Source organism: Phyllopteryx taeniolatus, chromosome 14 (genome assembly GCF_024500385.1).
Source record: "Phyllopteryx taeniolatus isolate TA_2022b chromosome 14, UOR_Ptae_1.2, whole genome shotgun sequence".
In the NCBI taxonomy this organism is placed as follows: Eukaryota; Metazoa; Chordata; class Actinopteri; order Syngnathiformes; family Syngnathidae; genus Phyllopteryx; species Phyllopteryx taeniolatus.
The window spans coordinates 16,053,931-16,078,804 of record NC_084515.1 but is presented as its reverse complement, the minus strand read 5'-3'; the positions used below and the strand labels follow the sequence as shown (position 1 = coordinate 16,078,804).

Genomic DNA, 24,874 nt, shown 5'->3' with positions numbered 1-24,874 from the left:
TCTACAGACGGTGTAAAAGGGTCTCTACTTGCATTATGCCACCATCCTTTCAGCACTTAGCAACTCATTTTGTCGTGACGTTGTTCTGTATAAATGGCACTGATAAGGAATGGGGGTACCACTCATCTGAGGGAGTTTCAGAACCATAACATAGATGGACCTTATTTTTTCACTTGTATGTGTTAAAAATGTTAAAACACTGTTTCGTAAATAAAGGTTTGATGACGGTCACTATTCCACTGGAACAGATTATTTCTCTGTCCATTATTTCCTATGTGCAAAATGCTTCGAAATGTAAAAAACAGTCTCCGGAATGAATTGTGTTCAAATTTAGAGGTTCCACTGTAATTTGCTATTCTGGGACTCAAATGCCGTTTTACTTATTTTTTCCATCTTATAAAGGGAAAAAAAAAACAAAAAAACGTACAAAGCTAATTACTCTGTTGGCTGCCCAGGCAATAAATTGGAGGCATTAAAAGACTTTCATTATGGAGATTAAAAAAGCAAAGGATGGCTGACTTCCTAAACTGATGAGCAGAGAAGGGAAAACAAATCTAATTCGCCATGCACACGAATTCATTCGTGTAACTGTAGCCACTAAAGAAGCTCACGTCCTCAGGCAAAGCGGGGTACATGCACACCGACAATCGGGCCAAATTTGAACATTTTCTTCCCCTGCGTCCAATGAACGTAAGCAAAGACCCGATCGTCGGATGTCACAAAGATTATCGTGGCGATATCGTTATATGTGTGGTGTTGGTTATCTGGAGTAAACCACACACTAAAAGACAGTAAGAACACACTTGTAAATGTTTTTCCTTGGCACGCGTGGGCTCTCTCACGTTTAAAAAAAATCGGCGAAGATGTTAAAAATCGGTATATTGCGTGTTATTCCCTCACTGTGTGGCAATTACACCGCCAAGCAATCCCGCTGCATGTAAGTGTTGTTTTTTTCCCCCTCCTCCTTCTCAGGCACACTAAATCTTAGCATGAACAATGCGCCCAAAGCTTGCATCGCTGCAAGCTTTGCAGGCAACCTGCAACGAGGAGCCTGTGAAGAGGCCATTAGAGCTTCTGTTATTACCGCGTGGTTGCAGGTGGCATTCCGGAACAATCACCTCGTCACATTATGCTGAGCATTAACCTGTTGACCGTGTTTATCTGCCAGCTCTCCATCAACAAGTTCCTGACGATTACAAATAAATTAACGCCAAGAGAGAGGGCGCAACTTTTCCTTAATTACAACAGCGTAATAAAAAGTGAAGTTGAGGGCGTAATGGCGCTGCAGCGACAAAGGGGGAGAAGCGCAAGAAGATAAACATCGTCTCCAGCATTTACGTGGATCATAAATATGCTCAGGAACGTCTCTCTTGCACAAGTTGTTCAAGGAAGAAGGGAGTTCATGTTATCTGGCATATGCTCGGAAGAAATTTATGATATACGGTGGGTATGTGAAGTATTCAGACCCCCTTAAATTTTCCACTCTTTGTTATATTACAGCCATTTGCTAAAATCATTTAAGTACATTTTTTTCCCTCATTAATGTACACACAGCACCTCTTATTGACAGAAAAAAACAGAATTGTTGAGATTTTTGCAGCTTTATTAAAAAAGAAAAACTGAAATATCACACAGCCATAAGTATTCAGATCCTTTGCTGTGACACTCATATATTTAACTCGGGTGCTGTCCATTTCTTCTGATCATCCTTAAGATGGTTTACACCTTCATTGGAGTCCAGCTGTTTGATTATTCTGATTGGACTTGATTAGGAAAGCCACAGCCCCTGTCTATGCTAGACCTTACAGCTCACAGTGCATGTCAGAGCAAATGAGAACCATGAGGTCAAAGGAACTGCCTGAAGAGCTCAGAGACAGAATTGTGGCAAGGCACAGATCTGGCCAAGGTTACAGAAAAATTGTTCTGCTGCACTTAAGGTTCCTAAGAGCACAGTGGCCTCCATAATCCTGAAATGGAAGACGTTTGGGACGACCGGAAGCCTTCCTAGAGCTGGCCGTCCGGACAAACTGAGCTATCGGGGGAGAAGAGCCTTGGTGAGAGAAGTAAAGTAGAACCCAGCCCCATCACTGGGGCTGAGCTCCAGAGATGCTGTCGGGAGATGGGAGAACGTTCTAGAAAGTCAACCATCACTGCAGCCCTCCACCAGTCGGGGCTTTATGGCAGAGTGGCCCGAAGGAAGCCTCTCCTCAGTGCAAGAGGAGAGGCTAAGAGGTGAGAAATATGATTGTCTGGTCTGATGAGGCCAAGACGGAACTTTTTGGCCTTAATTCTAAGCGGTATGTGTGGAGAACACCAGGCACTGCGCATCACCATGGTGGTGGCAGCATCATGCTGTGGGGGTGGGACAGGACGACCGGTTGCAATTGAAGAAAAGATGAATGCAGCCACGTACAGGGATATCATGGACGAAAACCTTCTCCAGTGTCCTCAGGACCTCAGACTGGGCCGAAGGTTCACTTTCTAACAAGACAATGACCCGAAGCACACTGCATTTTTAAAAATTGTACTGAATTCTAATAATACCACTTATTTCAAGTTAACCATTATTTAAACACAATGAATGAATAATGGTAAACAACCTCTTTATTCCTTGACTATTAGGAGTTTGCATGTTCTCCCCGTGCCTGCGTGGGTTTTCTCCGGGCACTCCGGTTTCCTCCCACATCCCAAAAACATGCATGTAAGGTTGATTGAAGACTCTAAATTGCCCGTAGGTGTGAATGTGAGCGTGAATGGTTGTTTGTTTATGTGTGCCCTGCGATTGGCTGGCAACCAGTTCAGGGTGTAGCCCGCCTCCTGCCCGAAGATAGCCGGGATAGGCTCCAGCACTCCCTGCGACCCTTGTGAGGAGAAGCGGCTCAGAAAATGGATGGATGGATGGATGGATGGGTTATTTTCTTGTGTTTATCTTACGGTGTTTATCCCAACAGACACTTGTTGTTTCAAAGGTGTTACCTTTCACTCTCTCGTTGTTGTTGTCAATGCAAAATGAACTATGCGGCATTCTAGCACGTTTGGCAGGCGCAATCCGATCAGGTCTACACTTGTTTTTCATTTGATTGCTTTGTATTTATTGCTTAGAAGTGTTTTTCATACAAATATATACTGTAATTATGAGTTAGCCACTGTAACTACTGTGTTAGAATAAGCTAGTGATGGACCACGGCACATTCTGACTTGCCTGGAAATTCGGGTTACATCGTAAACTGAGGACGCTCTACAGTACCTGTTCCAGTGTGGCTGCAATTTTGGAAAATGTCCAAATTTGTCACAAAATATTAAGTAAGTGCTATGTAAATCGATGGCCGAGGAACAAAAATAAGTGAACTGCATTTAGAGTGGAGGCTCCTTTGTCACGCTGAGAGAAATGAGGACAGTGACAGGACTTGTGGACCAGATTAGCACCTCGGGGCGCCGATGCGAGCCCAGCTGAGTTCTCTATTGTATGCGAGCTTCTCCGGAGACCGGCGTGACAAAACCTTACAAAGGACTTAGCAACAGTCTTTAGCCTTGAGGACCTCCGCTTCTTTCTTTTTTTTTTTCCAAATCCATTTGTGTGAACACTTGGTGGAGACGGCGCTCGAAGGGGACGGAAGGTGAGCTATTGTTTGCCTCGTCGCATCGCCTCGCGTTGCATGCCGCCGCACGCATCAGGCAGTCACTTAAAGAAGTGCTCGCCATTCCCTGTGAATTAATGAGCAGTTGGGAAGAACAGGCCAAGGCGGCGCCCATCTGTAAATGTCAGCGGCACTGCTTGCTCATTTTACACATCATTAAAGCCAATATTCCTAACCTGTATCAGAGCAATCAGGAGCAGGCCATTACTGCGACAGGGCCCCCCCGGGGGGGGAAACCACCACCCAACTCAGACAGAGCGAGAGAGAGAGACTGGAGAGCACTCGCTATCTATCTGACACACACCTCTGCACACAACCACCAGCCAATAGTACAATAAACAAACACATGAAATCAGCGCCGCTACTGCTAATAGCTAGCGCGTTTAACAACAGAGCCCGATGAGAGCAGCGGCCAATTAAACGTGCGTCTGTGGGCAGCTCCAAATGACAATCTTGTTATTTCCTTCCCTCCGTCGGGTGCGTGGTGCGCAGGAAGTCATTACGAGAGCGCGGGCTCCGGGGACAGCTTTGGGAAATGAGAGCGAGTCGGGGAGCGACAAAAAACAAAGTATTGAGATAAACACCCGCCATTAGCGCAGGCAGTTAAAGCTCCATCTCCTAATCCTCAGCTGGACTCCAGAGGATGTTAACCCTTGCTATGCGGAGGAGCAGGACATTTGCACACTTGATTAAGTTGACTCTCTCTCGAATTGCGGAAACTTTATACCAGCAGGTCGACTTCAGAACTTGCAGTGTTCCCAACTTGCTAACTATTTACTAACTTTTTAAGCCACGCACCCACTAAACAAATCTGATCATGGCCAATAAAGGCATCATCAAGCAACATACATTTGCAGTCTGGACGCGGCGGGGGAACTTCTTCTCTGGAGGGAGTCTTAGGAGTCTCCAGAAATTATTGCTCATCGATTAAAAAAAAAAAAAAGACTAGAGTAGTCATTAAAGTCAACAGCGAGTACCCTACTCGTGTCATCGCAACGCCATAGCTCCACCCATGGTCGTAACAAAACCTGTACAAATGATTAAGACACCTGGGAACTGTTTTGAATGGTGAAAATATATTACACTATGTTTCCTTTACGAACAAATGAACACCTCCGTGAAAGAGACGGCACTGTAATTATCTTACTTCAAACAAGCAGTTTGAACATTAACAAGTTCATTAAGACTGCTGATCCCATTTGAACTCTGTTGCTGACCAAAAGAGCAACACAAAAAGCACAAAACTGCGTCTTCCCGCATGTTGTAGACCGGTTCTCTGCTCAAGATATTCTATCGTTACGACAATTAGCATTCCAGTATAGTCTTGACATGATCGCTTCACAATGTTGTGTGCGTTGATGTTCCAGGAGCTTCTTCTTTTCTTAACTCATGAGTTTGATTTGGTTCTTGGCATTTCTCTCCATAGCAGGCCTTTTTATCTTGTTTCAAACTCTCTTTTTCACTTGACATAAATATTAATATATTATTTTAATCAAGCATAATAACTGGTGGATGAAAAATCTATGCACATTGTTAATAGTCATTAAAAGGCATTTGTACAAATAAAGCCCCCCCCCCCCCAAGTGGATGCCTTGTTTTTACTATGATTACTACTATCTTAGTAAACAAAAAATGTTCAGTTTTTGACGGGGCGGCGCATCAAACAATCTCATTGGCGGCTGCTGTAAAACGCATTACGGCCGCCGTCACTTGTCCCCTCATGTGTCCTGCATCATTCTTTAAGCACATGAGAAGTTCATTCCATGGCAGCGCGCAGCATATTAACCAGCGTGTCCAATGTGTGGAGGCGAATGAGAGCGAAGTCGTGGTAAACGAATACATCAAAAGTAATGACGCTTTAGAATATTTTGAGATGAAAATATGTAGAGTTGGAGCGATTATTGTGCCCATTCCGAGAGCATACATTATGGCTAAAAGTATTGGGACACTTGTTTTCCTGGTTATTTGGCAACCTGTTTATTTAGTTAAAATGGCTTTTTGGACTAATTAGTTGGCTGCTGCTGCATTTTCATCATGTGGAAGACATCAAAGAGCTTCAACTAGAGATCAAGTTAGAATAGAATTTGATCAGCTACTCTAACGTCTTGCTGTAATTTTCATTTGATGATATTACGTGTTGACCGGTGACATGACCGCACTCCCTGCTTCTTGACATACGACTGGAAATGAAGCATTTTACCTCGCCATGGGCAGAGTGTGGGCCCTTGTTTCCAGTTTACAAAAAAAGAGAACTAAACATATATATGTTTTTATGATTTATATTATTATTGTTTTTATATTATTTTCTATAGGAGGGAAACTCCGTCAGCACTGTTTGGATAAATTGCACCGGAATGGGGTACAAAGTTGACCTGGACAATTTCTATCTTTGGAGGTAGTTAACCATGCATGTAAAGCTGTTACATGTTACACACTACTTGTAAAAGACGGCATTCTCATTTTCATGTTTTTCTTTATCAGACAGAAAAAAGTTGTAAGTTGTAAACTTGACACCTGACGCTCATTTCTGCCGCCCTGCTGTGTTGAACGCAATTGTCGGCATCTGATAATTATGCCGTGTTGCTGTGTGAAAGCGCGTCCATTTGGTGCAGGAACCCGTTTTGCAGGACTCTACAAAGGCAAGATGTTTATTTGCAGGATTGGTGTGTGAAAATGGCTTTTGCTGACGGTGACCTCACCACATTGAATATAAGAGCATTGGACGACTTAGCGATGATGATCACTCTGGCCTCTGTGGTCAACAGAGCCATTCAAACCTTAAAGAGCAGCTGTCAAGAGGCCAGGAATTTTGTTATTTTTTTAAGTCTTATGCTTATAAATGCCGAGCATCATTTAGGAGGCGTCAACGCCATTGTTGTCATTTTTCCACCGTATCCATCTTGTTGATTGATCACGCCGCTAGTCTGACATCACTTTTATGGCCTCTGAGATGCGTCTGAGTGTTTCCACAATGCCATCCAATTAGAGCGCTCCATTCATCATTTGTGCGGAGGGATCTTTATTAATTGGGCGAAGAGTCAAGCTGACAATCCCCCGCCGAGATGGGCTGCAGCTTCTGAACGCCTCAGTTCACGTCATGGTAACCCAACTTTAAAGACGGAAATGGCGGCGCACCTTCATGCACTTTTATGGGCAACCGGTCGGCTACATTTTTAAATCAGACACGAATGACAAAACTTAAGCTTGCAGTATTGCAATCAAAGTTCTGGCTTAATTTAGGAAGAACTGATGATAAATGCGTGATCCAATTGCCAATCCACCCATAGCCCTGTTAGTCATAAAGAAACATCTTTCCAACTTTTCCTACCTTCATTGCCAGCAGAAAGACCGTCAGGCTTAGTGATGCCGGTGCTCTTTTTCCGTCTGTGTTTCTTGCGGTTGGCGTGCGGCGAGGGGGGCGGATCAAGCTTTGGACTTGTGGCGCTGTCCGCACTACAACTGGCCGGGTCGCTCGTTCCGTTGGCTGGGGGGAAGAAAAACATATAAAGTCTTACTTTTCATGTACAGCAAGGGTATCAAACCCATTTTCATCACAGGAAACATCGGCGTTATGGTTGCCCTCAGGGCCGGCGGTTATACTCTTAACAATCAACCCTATAAATGCATACATCTTTCATCAGAAATACGTCATTACATGATTACATTCAATCATTTACAACCTTTACCAACAAATTGCTGGAGTTTGATATCAGAAGTCATGGAAAAACAGTGGCAAGCAGATATTCATGTACAGTGGTACATTGAAGTCCAAATGCTTTTAATGACGTACAATTTAGGGATATTTCATACGATTGGTTAATAACAAATGTCCTTCAGTTCTTGTGTGACAGTTCAATGTTACAAAATGTAATGCGTGTGGCGCATCAATGATGCTACAGTATGTTTATCATTGTTTTTAATGCAATGACTGCTTATAGCGTACTTCTAAATGTCACTTCAAACATTATCGGTCCAGTAAATCCATGTTTTAACAGTTTATGCTCTTGAAAGAATTTTGATTCAATGGAAAATGTTGCTCTGAAAGACAATCAAATGAAAATTCAACCAGCAACACAGAACAGATTACGGTGCAACTTTGTAGTTATTAGGTATATTTGTATACTATTTCAACATTTATTTGAAAAAAAAATTTGTGACAAAAGTATTCGCTTCCAGATGGCAGTATAAATTGGCAGTCAAAATAAATGACCAAATTATTTTGCATGAAAGACGGCAAATGTGCTTACAGCATTAATGGCTGCAATGGTCTGAATGTATGGCCCGTGGGCCAGAAATGGCCCATCAGGGGGGTCCGATCTGGCCCGTGGAGATTGTTCTGCCTGTCACGCAAGTTCAAGTTCTTTTTACAGACTCTTAATTTAAAAGTCATGCTTTTATTTTGACACAAGAACCACAGAACCGGAACCTATACATAGCAGCCTCGTGTAGCCAATAGGGGTGATTATTGGACTCCATTCTAACTGTCTGGAGCTTTTCCAGGGCTTGTAAAAGCAACAATACAAAAAAGTACCACCGTAGTGATAAGTCATTGTACCCGTAAAAGTTCAGTAATGCGACCTCACAACATGCACTGGGTTTATCATCTGTTGCCTAGGAAACAATTCAGGACTTCTAAGAGTCAATAAAGCTCAGACAACATACTGAGTCACTTGTTTGCTTCCTAAACTGCTCAATTATTTGAATATGTTCGCCTGACAAAGCTTCACATGCATGAGAAATGTAAATGTGAAAGCTGACAGGACGCGGTTACTCCAGTAACTGTGTTGTTGGTTTCCGCAGAGTGACAGACAGATACGGGGGCCATCAGCAGACAAATGGACACCTACGTTAGCCTCGGGCGAAACTATATGACTGTCTGAGAGTGACGGTGGGAGGGGCGCAGAGAGGCAGCTTTGTTTCTTGTAAGTGATTTTATAAATGTGATATTAACCTGTGCTACCGTCGGGCAAAAGGATAGGAGGGATGGGACAATGGGAGGGGGTTGTCACCTCGCCATCCGTCTGATTTCCTGACATTTGACATCACTTTCCCTTCTTCTTCCCCCTCCGGATGCCATTATGAATCTGGGAGAGGAGGGTGGTGGGGTGGGGTGGGGGCCAGGGGCCTGAGGGAAGCAGAGAGGCCGGTCGGTAGATGGGCCCCATATTGCTCTCCTCCTACCACCCTGTGTGGTGCTGGCAGCCTCTTCTATTGTCTCCCATCAAAAGCTCATTGTAGTGTGGCAAACTCCATTCATTTCCCTGAGCGCCGTCCTAGCCCCCGGGGGCGGAGTGCAGGGGGACAAGGAGGCGCCGGGATTATTGCTGTTGTCGTTGCCGGTTGCACATGCCGTAATGTGCAGCGTGCCGCCATTAGCCAGTGTACAACATTAGGCCTAATTCAGTCATTACCTTTAGGGAGATGGCGCTGCATTGGAAGAGTGCGATGGGCTCAGCGGGGAATTGAAGATGCTAACGTTGAGGAACGGGAGCGTGGTGGTGGGGGAAACTTGCGCTGAGGGGGCCCACGGATGCATTGTTTGGAAGCTGGCAAAAGCACCTGAGACATTTTAGGTGAGAAAATCTGATGTTTTTGTGTACACAGCACACAGGTCGCAGGGGACTGTACTCGAGATCTTGACATGGGGTTCCTTGTTTGTGACGGACTTCCATTCGTGCGGAATCATGCGAATTCTAACGCAAGTCAAAAAGTGCCCTAGTGTATCACTAACCTATGCTAGCACAGTAATAAAGTCAGAATTACATGAAATATTTCTATGAAAAACAGATGTAGGTAGAAGGATAACACTATCAAATAAAAAAGACGAAGCTGAGCGAGTTTTCTAGTTCCCTTGCGCATGGCCCGTAACCTCGAAACCTCGTTAGCGGGTACCATCGTAAAACATCATTATCATTATAGTTATGGTTGCACAGTGAACCCACGTTTATCGCAGAGGGTACATTCCAGAACCACTCGCAATAAATGAAAATATGCAATACAAAGAGACCATAGAATCCTTTATAGTGCTACTCTTCGGACATGCTTTAAACACATGGAAACTTAATAAAACACTTTTTAAACACATTGTAAATCTATTTGAGCACACACACACACACATTGCTAGTATAAAATGTACAGAAAATGTTTCAAGAGGCGGGGTCAGGTTGCGTGGAATGTGAAGTTGATTAGTCTGCATGTGAGTGTCTGGTCGCGAGCTGAGGACGACAGCAGTTCCTGCATGAGTGTGCTCATTGTGTTTGTGTTTTACTGTTGTCCCGGCATCAATAAACGCCTGAAAAGTGTATTTGCGACTGTGGCTCTCCTTTCACACATGAACGAGCGTTGCAATAAGTCAGTACAGTGGTACCTTGACTTGAAAGTTTTACTCGATCCGTGATCAAGCTTGTAACTCAATTCATTTGTATATGAAGTGAATTTTCCCTACTGAATTGAATTTAAATCCCTTCCAGCTCCCCGCAAAATAAGATACATTTTCATTTCTTTATAAGAAAGATCAACAGAACTGTTTACCACGGGGATTAGTTGCATGTTAGTGTCCTGCTTCATGCTCCTTGCGAGTGTTTTCATTTTGTATTTGAGTGTGTGTCCCATTTAATAAAAGGGCTGAAAGTGCATTGGCGACTCTTGGCTTCTTTTTTCTTCTTACCCTAACACGGCTGGCGGCGTCTGCGAAAACTCCACAGAGTGGTGTCTTTCCTAGGCGATATAGCGGCGGCGGAAGACAGTATCCTCAATTTGAAAGCGTGGGATACACTTTGGTTGTTTCCAACACTTCTCATTTAAACAAAACAATTAGAAATCAAATCTGTAAAGGTTATCACAGTGTTTCAGCCCGAGAAGCGATTAAAAAAAAAAAGAAAAGGGGACGTTGCATCACATTAATAAACATAGCGGCGCTGCTGGTGTCGTCTTGAATGGCAGCACGCAGCCACACATGTAGCACATCCTGGTCCAGGCGTCTGTTTCAATTTCCCTGCTCGCCTACAACAGCCCCCCTGAGACGAGTCATTAGCTGGCTCAGACAGCTGGGGGCACGCGGGTCCTCCGTATGCCTCCCACCTCGGCTTCCTCCTCCCTCTCGATGCTAACGTCTGTCCCGCCAGCTCCGCTCCGTATGGCGGGGCTGTGAGACGGGAACTGCGACCCTCCTCCGACGTGACAGCCAGCATTTGTTTAATGTCGCTTGAGGTTAAAGGGGAAAGGATTGGGGTGGGGGGTCTCCGACAGAGGCACGAACACCTCTAATTATCCATTTCTGCCCCTAATGTTGTGGAAAATGACCCCAGGGTCTGCCCATGCTCTACCTGAATCAAAGATGGAGATACTGTGATTGAGCCTCGAACTCAAGGGTGGGCAACCCATCAGCTTGGGCCATATCTGGCCTGTTGAGAGCATTTGATCCGGCCCGGCAAGCAATTGTGGTTTTGCTCAGCCACACCCCCCAAACGGACAAATCCCAAGAGCAGCACAGCACAGAATTCTGACAGTTTGCAACGATAACTATGGTTAAAAGATGTGACGCGTTATCCAGGGGTTCTTGGTTTCCGCCAAAGTTTCATTCCTGAAGTTGAACAAAAATCGCTAATGTCAACCGTTTGCTCATGCAATATATGCATGAAAACCACTACTAGGCCATAAATATAAAACAATAAAATGAAAAACAGTAAGTACGGGAGTAACTGAGCGTGCCTTTGCTACACAAACGAGTTCATTGGGCGCCGTTCGGGACTTCGAAACGTCATACTTACGGTAAAGAAAGAAAGAAAGAAAACTCTAGGCAACAAAAATAAACAAAATCTAATGAAAATGGACTAAGCAGGCCTGTAACCGAGCATACCTTCTCGTGCGGTGTGACAACGAACTCTTACGCAGCTACGCAAACTCTTTAATTGCCTGCTAATCATAACTATATATCATATGGTTCGTCAGGATCATTGTAAAGAAAGGAAACCCACTCTCTTTTTCTTTCTTATTCGTTTTCCAGATGAATGCAGGTTCTGGATAAAACTATGCAGTTTTTACATTGTCAGTAAAATCAGTCGAACATCTACAGACACAGAAACATTACAATGTTGTTGGCTTATTAACCGAAAGGTCTCGCTCCAAAAGGGTAGCACGATATTCGGGCGGAATAGGAGTATTCTTCCTCCTTGTGATTATATGTAGTCAGCCAAGGCCCAAATGTCAGACGTCTGAGTGATGATTCTGTGGTGTGGCGTGTCTTTAGAAAGAATGTTCCTTCCTGAACTCCTCGGAAAACAGTTGGGAGCTAACAATCATTATATGTTCAACCTTATCAAAGTGTATTTATGTAAATGGTAAAACCTCACGTGTGCAGTCAACGCAGAGTTAGGGTGAGCCACGGACTCCGTGTGTGTGGCATCAAAGGGAACAACAGCCAATCAGCAAGCCACCTGAAGCTCGCGCTATTACCGGACACAAACAGAGGAACAACTAACTAGTTGTTCTTCTTTACCTCATTGAGCAACAGCGCTGAACTTTCTCCATTTGTAGACAATTTGTCTAACCGTAGAACTTTAGGGATACTTTTGTAACCTTTCCCAGCTTTGTGCAAGTCAACAATTCTTAATCGTCAGTCTTCTGAGAGCTCTTTTGAGCCAGGCATGGTACACATTGGGTAACGCTTCTTGCCAGGAGACAATTCTAACCTGCCAAAGCAGCCTGAAGCCACACCTCAAATCTTGCCTCATTGATTGGACACCAGGTTGGCTCACACCTGTCTCTGATTAGCTCTTGAAGAATCCGTAGCCTAGCGCTGTGCTTTCCTCCTTGTTATTTTCAATAAAACTATGAGACCATAATTGTTTGTGTGGTATTACTTTCAACTGACCACACACACTTGCCCAATTTTTCCCCATCATGTGGGGGATATATTACATTAAAAAAAAAAAAAAAAAAAATCAATTATGATTTTTTCAAATGAATGTGTGGCCGGCACTTAAGGCGCACCAGTGAGCAATAACACTATATATTTTCTAAAACGTCTCCAGTTCCGACTTCTCAACAACCGCAGGATCAAATGGTAAACACGTAACTGAGAAGTAATTTCATTGTTATTCAAGAGGCTGCATGCGACGAGCACCGTGATTCCGCTGGGCCCCTTGACACGGCAGCCCTGCCTGTCCTCAATCAAACGGCTGCAATTAATGGCAAAAATTAGAAACAATCACCGCCTCCCCCTTATTATCCTCAATTAGAGTGCGCTAATCAAGGCCTGATCGCGCTCCGCTGCTCTCTCCAAACTAAATGTCAAACTTCATTACGGCCCACCGTCGAAATCAAACCCCCCGAACATGCCATCACCTTCACATCGGGAGGCCCGTTGCGGAAAACACGGTGCTACCTGGAAAAAGGCTGTGCATCGATCTTATAACTTCATACTTTTGTATGCTATAAGCACAACCGTGCAGGAGGCACTCATGATTTGGTAAGTAGATTCAAAATGATTCTTGGCAACATAGATTATGGTTTAAACCTAATATTGTTCTTTATTTTTCTCAGGCTACTGGCCCTTACAATATTGCTGATTTAAGGACTACTACTAATAACACTACTGAAGTCAATTATTCATCTTTAAAACAAGATTAGATAATCCTCCCTTAATTAGCCACACAGCAGGGAAAATTCACATTACATTACAACAACTAGGATTTTAAAGAAAAAACTATTGTATCGCAAAGGCAAATGTGTGCCAATTACTCTTTGTAATTGCCCTCATGTAATGTAGCCTAATGGCGTATTCCATGTTTACAGGCCATCAGACAACCAATTCACAGTCGAGACACAAAATATAAACGCACATAAAGCAACGTTGCTTAATAATTTGACTTAACACAGCAAGATTATTTTTATTAATTTATATATTTGTTCAAAATTAAAATGAAGATGCTATTCTCTCAATAAGAAGGATCATAAATCTAGTATATTTTAATACATTGTGAAAATGTTAGCCGAAGAGGGCACTGATCTGCTGCGATTGGAAAAACTTAAAAAACTTAAGACTGCCAGAGAGCTTCAAAACATCGCTTTAAGCCCCTTGCTTTTAATTCAACGGCAAAGATTGAAGTGTAACGAGGAGCGGCGCATTAAGAATGGCTGCCCTCATGAGCACCAGTATTAAAAAAAAATTGGGCCGGGATTTAATCAAAAAATCCATGCTCAATATTCAAGAGCTGTTGCAACGTGTGCGTCTGCTTAGGCACAATGGCTTTACAAATGAGCACATTCTCTAAATAACATGGAAATGGTTACGTGGGCTAAGAACGCATTCGTTCTGGGTCGAATCATCAATCTGAAGCTTTTTTGCATCCCGCCGTTGTCGTCCTGTTTCGTGTTAACCTGCAACCTTCGCCAAGGATAATGGAGTGATGGGGCTTCATTTAGGTCCACAACAGGAGCACCCGTGACTGCGGAACACCATTCATTGATTATTGAACAGGGTGCGTTATGATGGAAGACCGGCGGCGCATTTCAATCATGTTTTCAGAGAGCGCCTTTATGATCATTGGCCAAAACAGTGGGTACACCTGCACGATCTATGAGAACTGGATCAAAAATACTCAACATGCCTAAAAACTCAAATTTATTTTGCTAACATTTGTCTCCTAGTGAAAATGCATTGATTTTAGGAGTCGCAATTTTTACCCCTAAAAAAACAAACCCAGAAAAAAAAATTGACCAATGGACACGAAATCGCGTGGACGTGTTTAGAAAAACAGTACACAAAAAAAAAGTCAAAAAAAAAAAAAAGTCCTAAAAAAAAAATGCACCCAACAACCAGTGTCACCGATTGACAGACATATCTGTTATAAGAGAGAACAATAAAAAGTCTCAAGGAGCAAATTGCAGTAAGTCGTCCATTTTAGTTTGAATTCTTTGGCGAATTCTACTTGCTCGTACTTTGACGAAGTCCAACTCGGGAATTTGTACAACTGGCAATTGGCAACCAGGTGTCAAGAGACATGCTAAATGGCAAATCTTTCTTGCCTTCAGCATTTAATGTGGGCGGAGCATGTTGTCAAAATTTGATGATCATTTAGAAAATTTGCCAAGAAATGGGTTGAAAAAAAATTATTAACAACCAACACCAGTAAAATGGGTGCAAATGTCTAGCATAACGCACAAAAGAGTCTCAAGCGGCCATTTTGGGCCAAGTCTTCTTTCACGTACTTTGATGAACTTTGCTCAAATGAGCTAAAATCGGAAGCAGAAATCCACGACAGATGGGCAAAAGTTGCAAAGCAACTAAAGTTGGATGACTCCTTAAAGTTGTCACCATGAAAGCTACCAGCAGCTTTCATATTTAATTATATATTTTTTAAATAAATAAATACAAAAAAATAAAAAAATAAAAAATAAATCACTCTATACAAGTGATATATGCTTTTAATTGGACAGCAACCATATATATTTTTTTAGTTTTTGTACAATGGCTTGTCTGAAAAAGGTAAATTGTGTCTTGAGAATACATACTAGAATTTGATACATTTTCTTTAATTACAGTTAATTGCAATTAATGGGAAGTTCTTTGTCAAAGCACGAGCCCAGGAATTTACCCAAATTTCGACTTTTTTGTGCGTTTTGAGGGATTAGGTTGGGGAAATCAAAAATTCATTCAATTTCCACCAGGTATATACGTGCTTGCAAAAATGTGGGATTTTTTGGCGGGCAGGTGGAGGGCCAAATTGGTGATTCCAAGAGCCCTTGGGCCCCCCCCCAAAAACGGAAATGCATGCCATTCACTGGACAGCAACCATATGTTGTGATAAACGTAAAACTCACACTCAAAACACTTCTGCTTGTGAATTGAAGTCACTGTGCTTTGGCTGTGCAACCGACGGCTGTTGTGTCCAGGCCGAAGTGATGGCGCAATGAGCGACGGGGTTCGCGCGTCGTGACGACGAGGGCCTCACAGCCGGCCTCCTGCAGCGCTCGTAAAGTGCGCTCTTTAAACTGCCTCGGCCCCTGGGAGAGGGCGGGGAGGGAGGGGAGTACTAGAGTGGGGAGGGGGCGGGGGGAGTCGCCGCCGCCACGCTAATGAGAACTACCAGAGTGCAAACATGCATGGAAATGACTGTTATTCTGTTGATGTGCATTTAAGTGCTTTTTTACTGCCAAGCACAAAGAGAGGGAAATAACTGGTGATGAATGGTACCCCCGAAAAACATTCATTTTCCTCCTCGCAAGAGAAGAGAGCAGCAACGAGGGGGGGGGGGGGGGTGTTGATGGGGGGGAACTATGATGGAAAGGAAAAAGACGCGCACGCTGAATATATTATTTGACTTCAGTTGTCGACAGTCATGCGACGGCGAAGGTGGCATAAAGTTAACCTTCTGTGGAGCTCGGCTCCGCACGCGCTCTAAAGGTCACGCAGATGATCGCGGGACTGATCAGCTCATCAGCCAAATGAGCGACTTAAGTGGCCCAAATTCTCATTAATATACCACCCTGGGAATAAATGAGAACGATTACAGACTTTTTCTCCTGAAGTCACTTGTTTCATATTTGTCTGTTGCCATGTGAACATACAGATGCAATAGTAATACAGGGTGATTCAAAAAGAATACGTCAAAATCATTACGCATTTATTAAGTTTAAAAACATTGTAATGGACTGAATCAGTGGTCATTTGATAGGAGAGTTTTCCAAGTTTGATTGGGTGTGAACCTCACCGCTGTGGTCACGTACTCCTCTGACGCGTTCAATTGTCAAAAAAAATTACGTTTTTTTTTTTTTTTTTTTTTACACTTAAAATGCCGACTCCTCAGCAGAAAGCGTTTTGTGTGCTTGAGTTTGCGAGAACAAATGCCATTGTCACAGTGCAGCGTGCTTTTCGACTTTTTCTTGTGGGGGTATGTTAAAGACAAAAGTTTATGTTCCACCACTTCCAGCAAATATCGATGACATGAAAGCTCCAATAACAGCTGCAATCAACACGCTGGACCGCGACACCCTGAGGCGCGTTTGGGAAGAATTCTCATATCGGCTTGATGTTGTCCGTGCTGCCGGTGGTGGCCACATTGAGCACTTGTAAAACATGAAAATAAAACTTGAAGGTATGTACAACGTATGTGTCCAAGCTGGAGTTTTCTATTGTTTTTCGTTTTTGAAATATTGTGTGCTGATTTTGGCGGATTCTTTTTGAATCGCCCTGTATAATAACAACATAACAAACCCAGATGATTTTACTTGACTAACTGCTTTTTCCAAAAATAATACACTGATTATAACACCTCAATTCAAATCAGTTGATCTTATTTTAACTTTATCCTAACCTCACCACGACTTTTCATCCATCCATCCATTTTCTGTACCGCTTTATCCTCACAAGGGTCGCGGGCGTGCTGGAGCCAATCCCAGCTATCTTCAGGCGAGAGGCGGGGTACACCCTGAACTGGTCGCCGGCCAATCGCAGGGCACATAGAAACAAACATCTATTCGCGCACACATTCACACCTACGGGCAATTTAGAGTCTTCAAGCAACCTTCCATGCATGTTTATGGGATGTGGGAGGAAACCGGAGTGCCCGGAGAAAATCCACGCAGACGCGGGGAGAACATGCAAACTCCACACAGGGAAGACTGGGATTTGAACCCCTGTCCTCAGAACTGTGAGGCTAACCAGTCGCTCACCGTGCCGCCCACTACTTTTCAATTTCACCCAATTTAAAGCTGGAATTTACACTTACTCTAAATTGCCCGTAGGCATGATTGTGAGTGCAAATGGTTGTTTGTTTCTATGTGCCCTGCGATTGGCTGGCAAACAGTTCAGGGTGTACCCCGCCTCCTGCCCGATGACAGCTGGGATAGGCTCCCGCGTGAGGAGAAGCGGCTCAGAAAATGGATGGATGGATTTACACTTAAAACAAAACCACGTCATATATGTTAAAAACTGTCTCCATGACCTGAGAGCAATTTTATTGTAATGATCTCTTGAAAAATCATCCCCGTTTGGCCTCATTTCATGCCTCTAAATGAATGTGAATTATTATTTTACAACAGGGCATGGTGGGACAAGAATAGCCAATCAGCAGGTGTTTAGGCAGGGAGGCGTGACCAAATAGTCTGTCAATCATTTGCACATGCACAGCGTCCTGCTCACGAGACTCGCGGGGGGCTGGGGACACGCAGCCTCGCGCCAAAGGAGAATATACTGTAGTTTCTTGACCGTCTTATTTAACGCCGGTTAGCAACAAAACGTAAAAAGCAATCGGACACCTCTCTACTTCAAATCAAGGGTAAACATCTATCTATCTATCTACAGTGGTGTCCCATAAGTGGACGACTGCATATTGTAGGGCTTGGAAAACCACGGGCGCCAATGTATGAATGAACGGTGACGATGCCGTTCTCACCGGGTTGTCAGGTAAGTTGATCACATTAGATTTTTAATTGATTGTACATTCCCAAAAAGGTAACATCAAACCGGTAAACTTGTCATGTAACGTTGGTGGTCGCGGTGCCCTCAAGAGTGAGGCAGCCGCAGCAGGCGAGCGGGATGCCGGACCCATCCTCGTTCCTCCGGCGGCTCGTCGTGCTTGGCCGGCCGCCTCAAACTGCGCCTCGGTCGGCCAGTCGCTGTCTTGCTGGTTTTTTTGGGGGGGTTTTGAGTGAGCTAACGCCGTTTCTTTGTGCAGACGCGAGGCGGCGGGGGACTGAAATGAGGCTAGGTTCAAATCTTGCTAACATTTTGAAAAAGTTGCATACCCCCCATTAAATTACACCTTCAAATTTGCAATGTCTTCATTTCCATTATATTATTAATCTTAAAATCCATTAACAGCTTACATTATTGTATTGCAATTCTCATTTTTATATTCCTAAATCTTAATATTGCTGCTAGATAACATGACTTGGTTTCATCTTAGACTTACCTTCAAATAAACTGAATCTAATTGCATTTTATCCTAAACTAAGCTGACCTTGTATATTATTTTATGCTAACGACCTTACATAACATCACTTTTATCTTAATGTATCTCTGTTAACCTAACCCAATCTAACTTTAACTTAACCTGAGCCGTCTTTATCTCATCTTATCTTATCCATCCGGCCACCCATTTTTTATGGCGCTTGTCCCCATTTTTTTGCGGAGCCAATACCAGCTGACTTTGAGTGAGCGAATACCAATGCAGGTCACATAATGAGCATTCATATTCACATTCACACTTATGGGCAATTTAGAGCTTCCAGTGAAACTAACATGCATGTTGTCTTTTTTAATGTGGAAGGCGGACCACCCGGAGAAAACCAACGCGAGCGTGGTGTGAACACGCAAACTCCACACAGGAAGGCCAGAGCTGACATTTGAACCGAGAACCCCGGAAGCATGAGGCAAACATTTCTTACGGGCGGCGCTGCTCGTACTGGTGTTGATGGCGTCGTTCCACTGGTCGGCGCTAGACACGGAAAAGGAGCGCTGGTGCATTCCGTCCTTGCTGCCGCCAAACAAGGACGCGCCCGTCTGCAGGGATGTGCTGCTGTTGGAGTGCGGAGCGCCTGCCAAGAAGACAAAGACAAGAATATCACCAGTTAACCGCACTTGTGAGCCAGTGAAACCAGTTAAAACTTGTTGGTTTTTTTTTGCAGGAGGACGTGCACGCGCACGCACACACACACACACACACACAGAAAGCTGCTCTAATTAGGCCTTAATTAACAAGATACACTCCGAAGGCTAATTATCTCGCCCCATCCCTCTGACTGCCACATCCATCTCTCTGCGCTGGCGTCAGCAGGCGCACTCCTCCTAACCTCCAATCAGGCAAGCCGCGGACGCCTTGCGTCTCTTTACTAATTCATGGGCTCGGCGGCACCATGTGGGGTCCTTCCTCCTGCTAGCGGGCACATCCAGAATCACCATAAACTCACACTTCTTCACCATTTATTAATAGTCATAAAAATAATTAAAGCCGCAAACAGCGACGAACGGACCCTCGAAATGATCATCCAATCGTGACGCCGTGCTCCGGCTACATGAGAGTTTGGCAGTTTACGAGCATCGCCAATCTGGCTAGGACAGTTTTTCTCAACCTTTATTGAGCCAAGGCATACCAGCAAACACAAATATCCCAAAATGTGGATACAATGGTTTATTGTACCTCCTGACACCTAAAGGAAGAACATTGAATTGTTCTGCCCGTCGCTACATGTCGCTGGTGTGGATGCAGTACTTGGTGCAAGATGTATTATTTGTATGAACTAAATCATTTTTGGGTATCCCGTGAATCACTGGTCTAGGATGCTTGCTTCCAATCGGAATTTTGGAATTTTCGGAATCGTTGAGGCCCCCAAAAAAGGCTATCAATTGTCAAAACAATAAGATCCCTTAATCTTATTCTTTATTTCCAACTCCAAGAGGAAGGCCTGAACAATTCACCAAATTTGAATGTTCATGGAAATGTGGGGGGAATTAAATCAGAGCATCATTTAAAAACTAATAACAATATACCTTCAGTAAATATTCGATTTTTTGTTTGTTCCAGGTACACGTAAGGAACGCCTTTTATTCAATAATTAAACATTAGCTGATTGAGTGATTGAGGCGACAACAGCAGAACATGTACAGCGTGCGTGTGTGTGGGCCGCTCAGGAAACTAAGCGGCACGGGCGCTTGTTAGGATAATATGTCCTACTCATTATCCCGAGTAATAACTGTATCAAATTCACATAATCATGTCTAATTAGTATCGGTAATTATCTTGTTGGGCCCAAGAATATTAATCTCGGGGTCCCAGAGGGGGAGGGAGTGCCATCGCAGCACGAGTGGGAGCGAGAGCGAGAGCGAGGGAATCACGCTGAGGAGCGAAGAGGAAAATGAGCATGCGGAAATCAGAGCAGAAGAGGACGAGTGGTACTGGCAAGCAAAAAAATGGGAAACTTTGTTTGAATAGGAATGCAGCATATGAACACTACATAGGTGACAGCAATAGGTACGTAGTTAAGTATATAAAAAACAATAAGTAATAAAGATGTATTACGTACTTTTATAATGTTCCTGGGTCACTTTGACATGGGATAGGTGTAATTATCCAAAAGTGTCCAAATCAGGAAAAATCAATAAACATCTTGGATTTACGCAGTATGAATGATGTATGTTTGAAACAAGTAACATAAAAGAAGTCTCGTTATTTACTCAATTACTAACAATTTGAATCCATATTTATTCATTAAAACTACAACTTCAAAATGGGTCAGTTTGACAATTTTTGGGTTGAAAATATCATTTCTGAACCATATCATGTCCCTTTCATGCTATTAAAGCACCAGTAAGGAACATCATGAAAGATTGTTTCGCTTCAAGGCTCCCCCTACAGGAGTGAAATGCAAGTACAATCATGAAACATTAAAGATGTGTCTTGTCTTACGATACAAATTGCGAGTTGTCCCGATAGGTCCACCGATTATTACAGACCGTCACGATGCTTGTGAGTTACCATGAAGACAACACTGTAGATACTATTCCACGCACTATTTGAATAAAGGTAAAATGACGACATATTTGTTGCTTGAAAGAAAGTTTTGACTCCCGCTAAAGAAAAACAGATAACGACAAAAGAGCTTCGCCTGCTATTTAAAATTCAACAATCACATCTAATTGTCAAATTGGATGCTAATGATAAATGAATTATACATGGCTGTACCCATTAGTCCCCACAGACCACTCCTGCATAAAGGGGACGATAATGTAATTACAGTGGAGAAATAATAATCAGCTTGTGACATCCAAAAGAGCTAACAGCTCCAGCCAGCAGCGCGCCTTAGCGCGTTGCCCGGCAATATGGACGCTAATGAACACGTCAACAGTTTTGTCAACTGTCGGCAGGTCAATGAAGGCATCGTGAGGGTCAAGTGTAAACATGATTCCAAAAACAGATTCAATTACAGGTGCATCTCAATAAATTGGAATATCGCAGAATCTATTTCAGTTGTTCAATTAAAAAACAGAAATTCATTGTGAAATTAGAACGTGACGTACTAAGCCAATATATATATATATATATATATATATATATATATATATATATATATATATATACAAATATAAAAGGGCTGTCAAAATTCAAATCAAAATTAAATGCATATGAAGGATCCCAAAATATTATCACATTAATCATGTATTAACGTAGATTAATCCCACACACCGCACACGCTCCTTTACCTTAATCGTGGATGGATACCTGAAAGCGGGGCAGGTTGCTATAAGGTCAGTGATCAGGTCAATGCTTACGCCAATGCAAAGATGAGTGAGGAGACTCCGACTGGTGCGCTTGACGGCAAACTTTGTTTCAAACGTCACCCTGATGGGACTTTCCGTAAAACAAAGGTCATTTACATTTAGTGCAGCGCTGAACTCTCTTTTCATCGAAGCTCAACAAGTTGAGAATACCACCTCCAAGCAAAATGTCGTATTAGGTGTGGTATATTTGGCACCTGTGAGTAATTGCAATTACCGTATTTTCACGACCATAAAGCGCACTTCAAAGTCTTACATTTTCTCCAAAATGGACGGGGCGCCTTATGTGTGTCTTTGATGAGCGCTGCGCTTGACTGACTGGGAGCATTTCCTCCCGACACGCTGCTTTATATAGAGGAAAGGCATACGTGACTGAGTACAGCATGCGGACGTAAAGGGGGAAGGGTGCGCGTGACAGAGAATGCTAAAGGCACGCCCCCAGTGGGTATAGAGCATGTGCATTGTGCAAAAATGGCACCTACGAAGAGACACGCTTACGAAGCACAGTTTCAAGCTATCAGTTACGCGGAGGAACATGGGAATCGAGCAGCCGCAAGAGAATTCAAGAGCAACGAACCCACGGTTCGCAAGTGGAGGAAGCAGGAAAACGAGATTTGCCAAGTCAAGAAGACGAAGCAGAGTTTCCGCGGAAACAAGGCGAGGTTGGAAGAGCAACTCGAGCAAAAGAACAGCCGGGAGAAGCGTCTCTACACTCACCATTCGACTGAGGGCAATAACGCTTGCAGAAGAAATGAAAATCGAACACTTTCAAGGAGATCCGTCTTGGTGCTTTCGTTTTATGAAACGGCGCCATCTATCCATACGGGCAAGGACTACCGTGGCGCGGCAACTTCCGGCGGATTACGAGGAAAAGCTGGCCATCTTCCGCTTCTGCTGCAGTAAAAAGATTGCCGGCAAACACATCCAGCCCAACCACCAACACGGACGAGGTGCCGCTCACTTTCGACATCCCGGTGAACCACACTGTAGAGAAGAAGGGGACGACCGCGGTAGCGATACGCACGAGAAGTCGCCTTTTACTGTTGTGCTTGGTTGCCATGGTAATGGGCAGAAACTGCCACCTACGGTGATTTTTAAGAGGAACACGCTGCCTAAAGAAAAGTTTCCAGCTGAAGGAACGGTAGACGATCCCCAAATCCAAGTGTGAAAAACTTCATTCCCAAAAAGACTCACGGCTGTATTAGCTGAAAAGGGTGCCGAGCAAAGGGTCTGAATACTTATGGCTGTGTGATAATTCAGTTTTTCTTTTTTAATAAATCTGCAATTTTCCAATATGGGGTGCTGTGTGTACATTAATGCAGCACTTGGATCCACAAATCCATCAAAATCCAAAGTCCTCATCTTCTGTATCCGAAATTTCTATATTTTTATATATATTTCTATATATATATATATATATTATATATATATAATATATACATATATATATATATACACCCACCTTGTGCCGGCGTCATTTTTGTCATTTTCTTTTGTTCATTACATATTTTTCATGTTTTACAAACGCTTTTCAAATGGGTCAATTTGACCGGAAACATAGGAGGCTTAATTACGCAAGTATGTCAAAAACGAGAATGAAAATCCCAATAAACATTGTATCTCATTATTAAATCCATTACTAACGATTTCAGTCCACATATGTGAAATGAACCACTTCAGCAAGAAAATGGTTCTGTATGAAGATAAAACTCCAGATATTCTCTACCGCAGTCCGGGCGAGGGAGGTGGGAGGCGATAAGTAGAAGCGATGGATTAAGAGGGAAGCGCCTCGCCTCTCTTTGGGCCAGGACCGTCAGCGAGCTGATGAGCCGTGACGAGGCCCGACCCCTCGGTGGAGTTGTTGCTTGCCATTATGTACAAGTATTGGCATAATGACGCGTTCATGCTAATGCGGGGCTGGGCAGCACATCATCTGCCTCTGTGTAGTACACCGCTATCATCATCATCATCATCATCATCCTGACGTCCAGCTACGTCCTCCCACTCCGACCGCTCCATATGACTATGTCATCGACTATCGCAATTAATATTTTTTATTGTGTATTTTGGTCATCAGGTTTGTCTCTGTTACCATGAATGATACATTAAATAAATTCATATTTACAAATTACATTTTGTATAATAATTAATGTGACTTCACTAAGTCCCTTGTGGAACGAGTCGGGAAAAAAAACGAGAAAACAAATGATGTTGCTGTAATATAAAAGTAATACCAATGTTGTTGCTGTCCAATGAGAAGGAAGTTCAGTACATCCCAAAGTTGTGAGTTTTTAGTTTCTATCTGCAAAAAATATATATTGATCATGATCAGAATGATTTGTCTTTTCATTTGGATTAAAAAAAAGAGAAAGATTAGGGAAACGGATGCATTTAATTGAACAGCAACAAACCTCTTTCGGATTCAAAGAAATGAAATTGTGAAGGAACACCTTTCTTTTTGAAAGTCGAGAGAGTATTTGCACCGCTTGACTAAAAAGTGACTTGGCCTATTAATACCTGGATGGCGGGTATCTGTCAGTGGATCCACACTAACCGGGAGAGATCATATCTAAAAAGCTTCTGCTCGGCAGGCGGCAGAGGGATTAAAGGTGTCCGCCTGGCAAACTGCTCTTCATCTTCCCGTCTTGCTCGTCTCGCCCCGCGCAGCCCCTCCTTTGCCTCGCCACCGCTATCCCTCTGCTGCCGATGATTAGAAAGGTCCTTAGATGCGAGGGATGCATGAATTACCAAATGCAAAGACAAGGCTTGTGATTTAGTTGCCCTGAATGACAAATTACTCCTTTGTTCCCCTCATCAATTGCATGTCTAATGAAATCAAAACACTGATCGCATAATCAGAAGAGGGTCCTCCACCCGGAGAGAGACCTGATGTGATTTGTAACCTTTCTTTCACTAAGTGGAGATTAGGGCGAATCTCCCTCGTATTGTTCCCAGATGC

The 24,874-nt window shown here is 43.3% G+C and overlaps 1 protein-coding gene across 6 annotated transcripts in view; it reads right to left on the bottom strand.

The window, feature by feature from the left end:
* The window catches only part of agap3 (ArfGAP with GTPase domain, ankyrin repeat and PH domain 3), a 137,525-nt gene that overhangs the window by 20,473 nt on the left and 92,178 nt on the right, over window positions 1–24,874 (bottom strand). For 5 of the 6 annotated variants that reach the window (XM_061796555.1, XM_061796556.1, XM_061796552.1 and 2 more), the window contains 2 exons: window positions 19,029–19,178; window positions 6,967–7,122 (listed from right to left, as the gene is read on the bottom strand). In XM_061796555.1, coding sequence (XP_061652539.1) covers window positions 6,967–7,122; window positions 19,029–19,178 — 306 coding nt within the window. The remainder of the gene's footprint in view (window positions 1–6,966; window positions 7,123–19,028; window positions 19,179–24,874) is intronic. The other variant, XM_061796554.1, reaches the window with a different exon arrangement.